The sequence below is a fragment of the Lontra canadensis genome, unplaced genomic scaffold, assembly GCF_010015895.1.
Source record: "Lontra canadensis isolate GAN:19392208 unplaced genomic scaffold, GSC_riverotter_1.0 scaffold200, whole genome shotgun sequence".
NCBI lineage: Eukaryota > Metazoa > Chordata > Mammalia > Carnivora > Mustelidae > Lontra > Lontra canadensis.
In genome coordinates this window covers 631,161-643,820 of record NW_022631194.1, presented here as the reverse complement: position 1 = coordinate 643,820, position 12,660 = coordinate 631,161, and the positions used below count along the sequence as shown (strand labels likewise).

General features: G+C 49.6%; 1 protein-coding gene across 7 annotated transcripts in view; it reads left to right on the top strand.

The window, feature by feature from the left end:
- The window catches only part of BCL9 (BCL9 transcription coactivator), an 83,894-nt gene extending 71,527 nt beyond the window's left edge, over positions 1-12,367 (top strand). For 5 of the 7 annotated variants that reach the window (XM_032848171.1, XM_032848173.1, XM_032848176.1 and 2 more), the window contains 5 exons: positions 1,034-1,223; positions 2,118-2,217; positions 5,150-7,391; positions 8,622-8,882; positions 9,981-12,367. In XM_032848171.1, the coding sequence (XP_032704062.1) occupies positions 1,034-1,223; positions 2,118-2,217; positions 5,150-7,391; positions 8,622-8,882; positions 9,981-11,098 (3,911 nt within the window). In that variant the 3' untranslated portion in view covers positions 11,099-12,367. Of the gene's footprint in view, positions 1-879; positions 955-1,033; positions 1,224-2,117; positions 2,218-5,149; positions 7,392-8,621; positions 8,883-9,980 lie in introns of all 7 variants that reach the window. The other 2 variants (XM_032848177.1, XM_032848175.1) reach the window with 2 other exon arrangements.
- Positions 12,368-12,660: the final 293 nt, after the last annotated feature.

Here is a 12,660-nt window from a genome sequence, read left to right as displayed (position 1 = left end):
CTGTCGAGGAGTCCTTGCTCTTGAGGATGCACATGATTCGGGGATTATGGGCGGATGTTCCATGGTCCTCACCATGTTCTTAAGGGTATTTCTGGCCTCCCTGTTATTTCTTCTTCACCATCAAGCCCCAGTTTGTGTCCGCCAGGGGCCCACACTGGAGCAGTTCTCCGGGCCTCTCCTCCTCTTCTCTGTCAGATTCGCCCTCTAAGACTTGGGGTCTGTACTCTTTGGCCACCACTCTGCCAGAGCTGTAGTGACAAGAGGAAGTGCTGGCACCCGTGGGGTTTGTCACTGCTGATTCCCGTGTGGCTGCACTGGGTGGCTACATGTGCTAGAAACAGGGGAGGCAGCAAAACCCGGCCAGCTGGGAAGAAGGTGGGGCCAGCGGCTATGACTTCTGTTGTTTTTCCTCCTACTATAAAACCAAAAATCTTAACTATAGGCCAGAGCATGAAGTTGCATTCCGGGAGTGGAAGTGCGACACCCTCCCCCACCAGTCCAAATTAGAAACGGAAATCTGGGCGATTGCTCCCTGTCTTTCCTCTCTTCCCCCGGTATTAGTGGGAGGCCTGTGGGAGTGCCTGCACGTGCTGGGCGTGGGGGGCGTGGTCAGCACTGTTTGGTTGCTGGCTGTAAGAATCTGAGGGTACCCGCATAGCGGCTCATTAAACAATTACAATAAATGTGATAAATGCTGAAATCAGGGGATCTGGGGGCTGTGGGTTCAACTCACAGGGGCATCCAGTCCAAGAGGTTCCAAAAAGGTTTCCAGGAAGGAGGGACCTTTGCGCTAATGTCTGAAGGGTGCGTAATAGAGAAGGAAGGAGGTGGTGAGGTTGGGGGTGGTGGGGGAGAGTGCTTTGTAATTGGTCATTTCAGGAGAAGCGTTCTGGAATTTTTATGAGGTGGAGAGGTTTCCTCTTAGCAGGGTACTTCCTCTTTGACATTCTCAAGGTGGGTTTGTGTTGTGGTGCTGTGAATGCTGGCAGAAGTTTTCTTCTTTCTATGACACGAGTCTTTTCATTCTTTTTAGAATGTAATTCTGCTGACCACATCAAGTCCCAGGATTCCCAGCACACGCCACACTCGATGACCCCATCCAATGCTGCAGCCCCCAGGTCGTCCACCCCCTCCCATGGCCAGACTACTGCCCCGGAGCCCACACCTGCTCAGAAGACTCCCGCCAAAGTGGTGTATGTGTTTTCTACTGAGATGGCCAATAAGTAAGTTAATAGCTGTGTCTCGCTGTTGACGTGGCTTGTGCGTTTGGACACTGAAGTTCTTATTCCCACTGAAGAGTAATCCTTGTTTTCCCCTCACTGGTGATATTCTCACTTAGAGTTAATAGTACAGAAATGGGTAAAAGAAAATAAAATATGAAACCTCCCTACCCTCTCTCCCCAGAGGCGACCATTGATGATACTTCTTTGGCTTTCCTGCCAGAAAGTTTTTATGCTTATAATATACATAGAGATCTTTTTTTAAACATAAAAGAGATTGATTACACAATATACACTTTCCTATAGTTTAGTATTCTTTTTTAAATAACACAAGTAATACGTGTCTATCTCAGAATAATTAGAAAATATAACTAAAGAGAAGAATATGTCTGGAATTCATAGCGGTAAGTACTGTGAATGTTTGGGTACCTATGTTTCTGGTGGGTGGATCAGTAGATTTCTTAGCCACTTACTTAATTTATAGAAAACATGAATTACCCTACATACATACAGAGTGAGTTTCCACAGCCTTAAATTATCATTAGGTGTTGTGAGATTTCACGTTTGCCTTTCATGGTTGGGGTTTGGAACCAAGATTCTATAAAACACCTACCACAGTGTATTGTTTTGAAGGAGAAAATCTTGGTGTTTTTTTCTAGTGTCTCTTTGAGATTTGCTAATGGCTCTCATTAGATTTCAGAAGTCTGGTGGTAAATGATAGACACGAATAATGAAAACCTGTGTTTCTTGATTCTTACTCAATACTTCTGGTGGCTCTCCACACAGACCCGCCCTCCTTCTCCTCTCACAAGTTCAATCAGGGGTTAAAGTGCTTTGGCATTACAGGTGGTGGAACAGAAGCACCTCCTAGTGTGTGCCTCTCTTTCGTCTCTGCAGAGCTGCAGAAGCTGTGTTGAAGGGCCAGGTTGAAACTATCGTCTCTTTCCACATCCAGAACATCTCTAACAGCAAGACAGAGCGAAGCACAGCCCCTCTGGTAGGCCATTTTGAAAGTGGAGTGTGGTTTAAAGGCACTCTGGTAGCCGTAAAGGTGGGAGCTGGGGAATGCTTTTGACAGGGAGATAGTCTTGACGGTTTAAGCTGTGCTTCAGGCATCTCCTGCACCCCTGCTCGAGACATTGCGTGGTTTCAGGCAGATGACACTGTACTGGCCTTTCCTTTTGCGGGCTGGTATACTGATGGGTTACTAGGAAAGACAGACCTCGAATCAAAAAGGAGGTATATGGAGCACTTCAATTTCTTTTCTCCTGCCATTTCTGGGAAAATCTGAACTCAGACCTTGTGCACAGGGCAGGGTTTTTTGTTTGTTTGTTTTCTTTTTTTTAAAGATTTTATTTGTTTATTTGACAGAGATCACAAGTAGGCAAAGAGGGCGGGGTGGGGGGAAAGCAGGCTTCCTGGTGAGCAGAGAGCCCGATGTGGGGCTTGATCCCAGGACCCTGAGATCATGACCTGAGCCCAAGGCAGAGGCTTAACCCACTGAGCCACCCAGGCGCCCCCAGAGGGCAGGTGTTTAAAAACTAACAAATGCTCTTGAGTTGGTTGCAGAACAGAAAAGGAATAAGTAAAGCCCCAGTACTGGGGTCCATGCTGATAACACCACAATTAGAGTCTCAGTGACTTTCAGAATGATTCTTTCTTACTTCAAAGTGAGAGGACCATTGAGTGCTTTCAATTGCTTGATATTTCCAAAATTATAAGAAATGTTAGTTAGTCTGTCATTCTGTCTCTTCTCTGGAACTTAATTACCTGCCATAAACCACGTTAGAAAAGGCACGCAATGGTTGTTTGAATACACAGAGCATTCCACGTGGAACCAAAAGCTGTTTCTGTGACTAGCATTGTCAAGGCATCCCCATCCCAATGTTATGGGGACATTAAGAGGTTCAAGACACAGTCCCTGCTTTCAGGAAACAGGTACTCTAGTACTTAGTACTAGAAATCTAGTACTCAGCAGGGTCTTCAACATGGGAAAAGTCAGGTGGCAATAAATGAGTCAAATGACAGTTCAAGATAAAATAGGTGACCTTTCTGTCTGTGTTGTGTATCAGTGGAGTCCCTCTTCATTGACACAGCAGAGCTTGGCTTTCCTAGACTTAGAGAAAGCATTTCACGTTCCTCCTACATCTGTGCTATTCAAGAAGGGTAGAAGATGGATGAACAAAACATTTAAAATGTATGTATATTTTAATTTATACTTAAACATTTTATACATATGTATATGTAATATTTAAAATTTAAATTATCCTGGAATGCACAGGGACTAGTGTAGCGCAAACCAATATTTGATTGACTTAGTGACAGATCTTAACTATAGTTCTCACCTCTACCTTCTCCGGTACTGAACTGAGTCAGAAAAGGAATTAAGGATATAATTGGGAATAATCAAATCACCGCCACTCCCAGTCTAGAATCAAAAGGGTGGCACTAAACTGCAGCTTCTCTCCTGGTCACATGACACGAAGTCCGGGCCTGTCCCCAGCAAACAAACAAAAGCTGGCCAACAAATGCAAACTTAAAATGGCACCGGAAGGAAAGTTAAGTTGACACCGACACTGCAGCGAGGGAGTCAGGGACGCAGGAGACCCAAGAGCATGTGGAGTCATACGTGCTCAGCCAGCCTTCCCCGCCACTGTCTCTGTGTGCAGACATCGGGGCATGGGTACCTGCACGGGAAACATTTATATACATACCCACAGAGTGTGCACACTCGAAGACAGGCTTTGTGTTTATGCAACACAGACTGTTCGATGCAGAGATACACATAACGATTCGTGTACAAATTTGCACACAGGGAAACATTCCAGAGAGCAAGTGGGGAGGTAAGGAGGAGCCTTAGGGGTTCGGAAGTACAGACTGGATTAAGTGAACAAGTTGAAACAAATGAGCATCAAAGAAGGGGCCGGGTGGCTCACCATAGGCTGGTGAAAGAGCCCTGCCATGGGGGTCTGTTCTTCCTCAGGACCCTCCCTTCAGCACCGTCAGCGGTGCCAAGGTTCAGCCCCAGCACACGTACGTCCCTTTTCCTGACACCAGCAGCACCCATGTCACTGGCCGCAGGGGAGGTGCTTTCACCCAAGACCTAGTGTAGTGTCAGTACTTAATAAATAATAACGAGGCTCTCCTCCACCCTAGAGGAGGGCAGTAGGCTGCCTATTGGAAAGAACAGATCAAAAGACACCATGAGCTAGATAGCCTCAGATTTCGCCACAGATGCTTCCTGCCTGCGGATTCTCTTACTACAGTTAATGTACGAATTCTTATCGAATATGGAATCAGTGATCACAAACCGAAAACAGAAACCAGAGCTGTCAGGCCCCCTGGAAACTCCAGGAGAGGAGTCCTTTGGCAGTAGCCATGCCAGAGGGGACGCTGAAACAGAGAGGCCCTCCCTGCTTCCTCTGGCTGGTGGCGTACAGAGCCGGGAATGACAAGTACTTTCTCTTTCCATTGAGAACAGCAGACCTCTTGATTGACAATGAGAAGCCTACAGACCCAGTTGTACTTTCGGGGAAAAGTAAAAGGTGTTAGGTACAGCCTCCCACATACCAAGAAACTAATCTCTCTTTGAATCAGAAACACACAGTAGACATGTGATCTCAAACCTGTTCCTCGAAATAGATACTCAGATGTATTCACTTTGGCAGAGTGGCTCTCTTCTGGCATGTTTATAAAGTTATTGAAACCTAATCCTTAGCAAGGGAAAGAAGATGCCATTTGACAGGAAAGTGGAAGAAAAAAAATCAGAACGTCCCCATGTCCAGAGTGGGGTTGGCCATGGGCACTTTCTATGGCAAATGTCAGAGTAGATTTACGGGCCTGGGACAGATCCTTATAACGTGTCTTGCTTTTTTAATTGCCTTTCTGTACAATTTACCAATGATTTTTAAAATCTCGTTTGTCTTCAGAACACACAGTTATCTGCCATTCGGAATGATCCGAAACCCCTCCCACAACAGCCCCCAGCTCCAGCCAACCAGGACCAGAATTCTTCCCAGAACACCAGACTGCAGCCGACTCCACCCATCCCGGCACCAGCACCGAAGCCTGCTGCACCCCCGCGTCCCCTGGACCGGGATAGTCCTGGTGTAGACAACAAACTGATTCCTTCCGTAGGCAGTCCTGCCAGTTCCACTCCACTGCCCCCAGACGGTAGCGGGCCAAACTCGACACCCAATAACCGAGCAGTGACCCCTGTCTCCCAGGGGAGCAATAGCTCTTCAGCAGATCCCAAAGCCCCTCCACCTCCACCGGTGTCCAGTGGAGAGCCCCCTACACTGGGAGAGAACCCTGATGGACTGTCTCAGGAGCAGCTAGAGCACCGGGAGCGTTCCTTACAAACACTCCGAGACATCCAACGTATGCTTTTCCCTGACGAGAAAGAATTCACAGGAGGACAAAGCGGGGGACCCCAGCAGAACCCTGGGGTACTAGATGGACCTCAGAAGAAACCAGAAGGGCCGATACAGGCCATGATGGCTCAATCCCAAAGCCTAGGGAAGGGCCCTGGGCCCCGGACAGATGTGGGAGCTCCATTTGGCCCTCAAGGACATAGAGATGTGCCCTTCTCTCCAGATGAAATGGTTCCACCTCCCATGAACTCCCAGTCTGGGCCCATGGGACCTGAGCATCTGGACCACATGACCCCCGAGCAGATAGCATGGCTGAAACTGCAGCAGGAGTTCTACGAGGAGAAGAGGAGGAAGCAGGAGCAGGTGGTGGTGCAGCAGTGCTCCCTCCAGGACATGATGGTCCATCAGCATGGGCCTCGGGGTGTGGTCCGGGGGCCTCCCCCTCCGTACCAGATGGCGCCCAGCGAAGGATGGGGGCCTGGTGGGGCCGAGCCCTTCGCTGATGGGCTCAACATGCCCCACTCTCTGCCCCCGAGGGGCATGGCTCCCCACCCCAACATGCCGGGGAGCCAGATGCGCCTGCCCGGATTTGCAGGAATGATCAACTCAGAAATGGAGGGGCCGAATGTCCCCAACCCAGCCTCTAGACCAGGTCTTTCTGGAGTCAGTTGGCCAGACGATGTGCCAAAAATCGCAGATGGTCGGAACTTCCCACCTGGCCAGGGTGTCTTTAGTGGCCCGGGCCGAGGGGAACGCTTCCCAAACCCCCAAGGGTTGTCTGAAGAGATGTTCCAACAGCAGCTGGCGGAGAAGCAGCTGGCTCTACCCCCGGGGATGAGCATGGAGGCCATTAGGCCCAGCATGGATATGAACAGGATGATCCCAGGTGCCCAGCGACACATGGAGCCTGGGAATAATCCCATTTTCCCTCGAATACCCGTCGAGGGCCCTCTGAGTCCCTCCAGGGGCGACTTTCCGAAAGGAATGCCCCCCCAGATGGGCCCGGGTCGGGAACTTGAGTTTGGGATGGTTCCTAGTGGGATGAAGGGAGATGTCAGTCTAAACGTCAACATGGGATCCAACCCTCAGATGATACCTCAGAAGATGAGAGAGGCTGGGGCGGGCCCTGAGGAGATGATGAAATTACGCCCAGGGGGCGCAGACATGCTGCCGGCTCAGCAGAAGATGGTGCCCCTGCCCTTTGGTGAGCACCCCCAGCAGGAGTACGGCATGGGCCCCAGGCCATTCCTTCCCATGTCTCAGGGTCCAGGCGGCAACAGTGGCTTGCGGAATCTCAGAGAACCCATTGGGCCCGACCAAAGGACTAACAGCCGGCTCAGTCACATGCCACCACTACCTCTCAACCCTTCCAGTAACCCCGCTAGCCTCAACACAGCTCCTCCAGTCCAGCGTGGCCTGGGGCGGAAGCCCTTGGATATATCTGTGGCAGGCAGCCAGGTACATTCCCCAGGCATTAACCCTCTGAAATCTCCCACGATGCGCCAAGTCCAGTCACCAATGCTGGGCTCGCCCTCGGGGAACCTCAAGTCCCCCCAGACTCCATCGCAGCTGGCAGGCATGCTGGCGGGCCCAGCTGCTGCTGCTTCCATTAAGTCCCCCCCTGTCTTGGGGTCTGCTGCTGCTTCGCCTGTTCACCTCAAGTCTCCATCACTTCCTGCCCCGTCACCTGGATGGACCTCCTCTCCAAAACCTCCCCTTCAGAGTCCCGGGATCCCTCCAAACCATAAAGCACCCCTCACCATGGCCTCCCCAGCCATGCTGGGCAGTGTAGAGTCAGGTCAGTATGCTCGCGTCCTCCCCGTTGTGCCCTGTAGCTGGAGATTGCAAAAGCCTGATTGATGTACTTTAAGAAAAACTGCTGTCCTAGCTTGATTCTGCAGTTGGAGGTGGTGGCCCGTGCCAGGTGGATGCATTCGCGGCTGGGTGCATGATCAGTGCTCCCTCGGGGTTCCGCACAAGCGTCGGGTCCTGATAGAGACATGGGGCTCTTAGTGCAGGATACGGTTGTCAGATAGTATCGTTCCGAGGAGGAGGGAGAATTGGAAGCACGTGTCGTTTCATGGAATAATTCACAGTGAACACACGGTGAAATAAAACACCTTGTCATTGGGTAAATGTGGCTTCTATAAGTAGAAGACCCGCCCACTGGACACCCGAAGGGGCTGCCCTCACGTCCACGGGCTCTGAGTGTAACCTGAAGCAGAGTGGTTCTCGTAAGTGTGTGTTGAGCACAGAGGTGGTTACCAAAACCTTCTCCTTTGGTGGACTGCTGTTCTCACAGATCGGCGGCAATTTGTCAGTAATTTCTTCCTAGGAGAAGCTCTTGCTGGTGACGGTGGTTTTATGGCTGAGACCAGAGGTGGTCCGTGGAAGATGAGCACTGAGGTGTAAATACTAGGTCCGTGTTGTCTCGGCTGGAGGAAAACTAGACTCAGAATAAGATAGGAGAGGGATCCTGCCCAGCTTAAAGCGTCCCTTTCTCCGTTGGGTAGCGGTTCACAAAAGCAGTACCAAGGAACGGCCGCCTCAGAACCTTTTCATGCAGCCCTCTTGCTCATGGAAATTAATGGAGCACGTGTGCAGGGTGACACAATTTGCACCTGGTTTCCCATCACTGGTCTGTCTCCACGGTGGACCAGACACCTGAGTTGAATTCCGAATTGTGATGGGCAAAGGAGAGAGCTGCTTATTTCACATTCTTTTCAGGGAAATAGTTGTCCCTAAACCATGCTTTTCCCAAGCTTGAAGTTCTCTTTCTGACGCATCCTTGGTGTGTTGGTCTTCTCCTCTGCGGACCCGTCACCTCCATATTGCGCTGCGGTCGCCCCTCTGCACACACACACGGAGCTTGACCAGAAGATTGATGGTTCGTGTCCTGGGTCTAATAACACTGTCCTGTTCATTTGTCTCATTCGTGGCCTTGCTAGTTCATAACTAAATAGGCCCAACTGCCTTTGAGAGGAGTCTAATTCCTGGCCCGTTTTTGTTTTATTTTGCTTTCTTCTAGGTGGTCCCCCACCTCCTACAGCCAGCCAGTCTGCCTCTGTGAATATCCCTGGAAGTCTTCCCTCTAGTACACCTTACACCATGCCTCCAGAGCCGACCCTTTCCCAGAACCCGCTGTCTATTATGATGTCTCGAATGTCCAAGTTCGCAATGCCCAGTTCTACCCCTTTATACCACGACGCCATCAAGACTGTGGCCAGCTCCGATGACGACTCCCCTCCAGCTCGTTCTCCCAACTTGCCATCAATGAATAATATGCCAGGTAAGAAATCAGGAAGCTAGGATATGGAGCCAGTGTTAGACGGAAGAGAGACTTCTCGCATGCCTTTTCTCGACAGCTGCAGACCTCAACGGATGGAAGTGGAATGAGTTGAGAAAGAGTACCATTAGTAGAATTAGTGTCTTGGCTAGAGGAAGAAAACGAAAACAAGTTTGTATTCGTTTGATTCAGCGTGTTTGTCAGAAAGCAGGTTTGCTTAGAGTTCTTACAATTCCGTTACAGAAGTTATGATGTTTCTGTGTACCCGGATGGGTTCTTTTTTCCCTTTTGAGGGGGTGGGAGTGGGGTGGAGAATCCTCCTGGAGCAAATACTGAAAGCCGTTTCTTTTTAACATGCTGATCGGAATGTCTTTAGTTCTCAAGTGTTTTTCTGGAAGAGCAGCCTCCAACCACAAGCAGCCACAGGATTTCAGACAGGGGAAAGCCCCTGTTTCCTAGCAAGCACCATCCTCACCATACTCAGTGGTAATTCTACAGAGACACCAAATACTTAAATGCCCCAGAGACTACAAGAGAACCAGCATGCTTTCCTTTTCTGTTACAAGTTATCATTTCTTTAGCGTTTCATATACCCTAGATTTTGAAATTCTCTCTTTGCAAGGCAGTATAAAAAAGTGCCAAGTGTCAATTGGTAAAGGACTGTTTGGTTTCCTTGCTATATCTGATTTTTGGACTTGCAGGACTGATTAACCCTCTTTCTCCAAGAGGACCTTACCTAAGTCGTTCAGACGAGTTCACTTCCATATTAAATAATGTCTCCGATAAAGAAGGCTAAATTGGTTTACATATTAATTTGTAACTTTTCACACCGGTGACTTTTTTCCTTGTTTTCTACATATCCTTATGTCATACAGTTTAAGACTCAAAATATATCCTCTTGTAGAGCTGTTGGCTTATAGGCTCCAAAATGTATTTTAATCTTGTTGAAGGGCAAGGATTTCGTGTTGTATGTTTTCCCAGCAGAGTCCCTTGCGCATGTGATACGTGTGGATTTTATTGTTGTTGTTGTTAATTGAATTTCTTAGTTTTTCTAAGTTGCTCTCGGTTAAGGTGATTCTTTTGATATCTTTATTTTTCTAGGAATGGGCATTAATACACAGAATCCTCGAATTTCAGGTCCAAACCCCGTGGTTCCGATGCCAACCCTCAGCCCAATGGGAATGACCCAGCCACTTTCTCACTCCAATCAAATGCCCTCTCCGAATGCCATGGGACCCAACATACCTCCTCATGGGGTCCCAATGGGGCCCGGCTTGATGTCACACAATCCTATTATGGGGCACGGGTCCCAGGAGCCTCCGATGGTACCTCAAGGACGGATGGGTTTCCCCCAGGGCTTCCCTCCAGTACAGTCTCCTCCACAGCAGGTTCCATTCCCTCACAATGGCCCCAGTGGGGGGCAGGGCAACTTCCCAGGAGGTATGGGTTTCCCAGGAGAAGGCCCCCTCGGCCGCCCCAGCACCCTGCCTCAGAGTTCAGCAGATGCAGCACTTTGCAAGCCTGGAGGCCCCGGGGGTCCCGACTCCTTCGCTGTCCTGGGGAACAGTATGCCTTCAGTGTTTACAGACCCAGATCTGCAGGAGGTCATCCGACCTGGAGCCACCGGAATACCGGAGTTTGATCTGTCTCGCATTATTCCATCTGAGAAGCCTAGCCAGACACTGCAATATTTCCCTCGAGGGGAAGTCCCAGGCCGTAAACAGCCCCAGGGTCCCGGACCTGGGTTTTCGCACATGCAGGGGATGATGGGTGAACAAGCCCCCAGAATGGGACTAGCGTTACCTGGCATGGGAGGCCCCGGGCCAGTGGGAACTCCGGACATCCCTCTTGGTACAGCCCCATCCATGCCAGGCCACAACCCAATGAGACCACCAGCCTTTCTCCAGCAAGGCATGATGGGACCTCACCATCGGATGATGTCACCAGCACAGTCTACCATGCCCGGCCAGCCTACCCTCATGAGCAATCCAGCTGCTGCCGTGGGCATGATTCCTGGCAAGGATCGGGGGCCTGCTGGGCTCTACACCCACCCGGGGCCTGTGGGTTCTCCAGGCATGATGATGTCCATGCAGGGCATGATGGGACCCCAACAGAACATCATGATCCCTCCACAGATGAGGCCCCGGGGCATGGCCACCGACGTGGGCATGGGTGGATTTAGCCAAGGACCTGGCAACCCAGGAAACATGATGTTTTAAGCTGCTAAGATTGGATGTGCCGATCCTTGTCAAGATGAGATTCCAGGTCCTGAGAGCTGCTTTGAGGGAGTTCCAGGAGTACTGTTGGTCATGCAATAGGAGAACAGAGACCCGAGGGCTGCTTTGGGGGAGGGGGGAACTCGAGAATGTATGGATTTACCTGAAAACAAATGATTCATTTAATCAACAGGTGTGTTTTTTTTAAGATTTATTTTTTAAAAATTATTTTTGTGGACTTGGGTATCCCATGATGGCACCTACTTTTGGGAATCTGTAGCTGTGCTTTGAGAATTGCCATCGGTCATGTGTTGCACCGTTCTCTGTATGTTTACGTCCTTTGGACTGGCTTCTCCCAGGATTCTTTTCTGGTTTATGTTTTTTGCTTTGGGCTTTATTTTTTTGTGTACTGTACTATATTGTAAAAGGGATTTTAGCAGAGACTTTAGTCTTTGGGACAAGAGGAGAACAGGAATGCTGGGCTGTTTACTTTAGGTGGAGAATCCATCTTCAGACCTTTGGACTATTTTCTTTCAACTCCAGTGTATAGAAAAAAACCAAACTACGACCTCAGAGCAGAGTATTAATGAAAAGCACAAAAAAAGGAACTAAGTTCAGCGAGGGGTGGGGGGAGGGGGGAGATTTTTCTTTTTAAAAATAATGAAGCTTAGAACGTTTGTTTTTCAGTTCGAGTGCTCTCTGGCACTTGTCTGTCTCTCCCAGTCTACAAACCCACCTTCACGTTTTTCTCTCGGTTTCCCTCCCTTCTCCCTCCCCATCTCCTTGGTTAAGTGTGTTTCCTTCCCCCGTGGCATGCTCCGCCATGGATGACCCCTTCTTTCCTCCTCTTTCCCTTTGGCAGCTGCAATACTCGGTGTTACTTGGGGGAAGTAAATCTAAGGAAGAAGCCTCGCCTTCCAGGCCGAGTGTCGTCGGGGCTCCGGCTCCGGGAGGGAAAGGCTTGTGCTTGGGATGCTCGATGGTCTTCTTTCCCCTTTCTCTTCCCCAACATGCCCTTCCCTGCCCACCTTGTTTTCTGTTCTCCTTTTATTAGGAATTCCCAAGTGAAATTTATCAATGTGGGAGTGGAACAGATGCTAAAAGCTATCCAGGATTTTGTTTTCGTTTTTGTTTTTAATTTTGTGGTTCCTTCTCTTCCCTCCCCCTCCCATGCGTAAAACGTTCTGTGTAACCTCCATTAAATTTGGTACAAACCACTCACCAGAGCTGTGGTGTCAGAAAAATAAAATATATTGTTTCTTACAAAATGGAATTGCCTTTCTTTGTTCATTTGGATTCCCGTTGCTCAGTGCTGGGCACGGTAGCTGCCACATGCCCCAAGAAGCAGAGCAGCTTGGCATCGGAGTTGGTTGATGAAGAAGGTTAGGGGAAGTCGACAGAAGTGCCTGCCCAGGTGAAGTGTGTTCCCTGCGGATGAGGAACAACCACTTGGAGATCTGTCCCATGCACCTGTCCTTGCTCCGTCACCAAGGCCTAGATGTAAGCGGAAGAGCAGCCCCGGCCCCCAGTGTGGAAATTTACCTCTGGAGGTAATTAATGGTCTT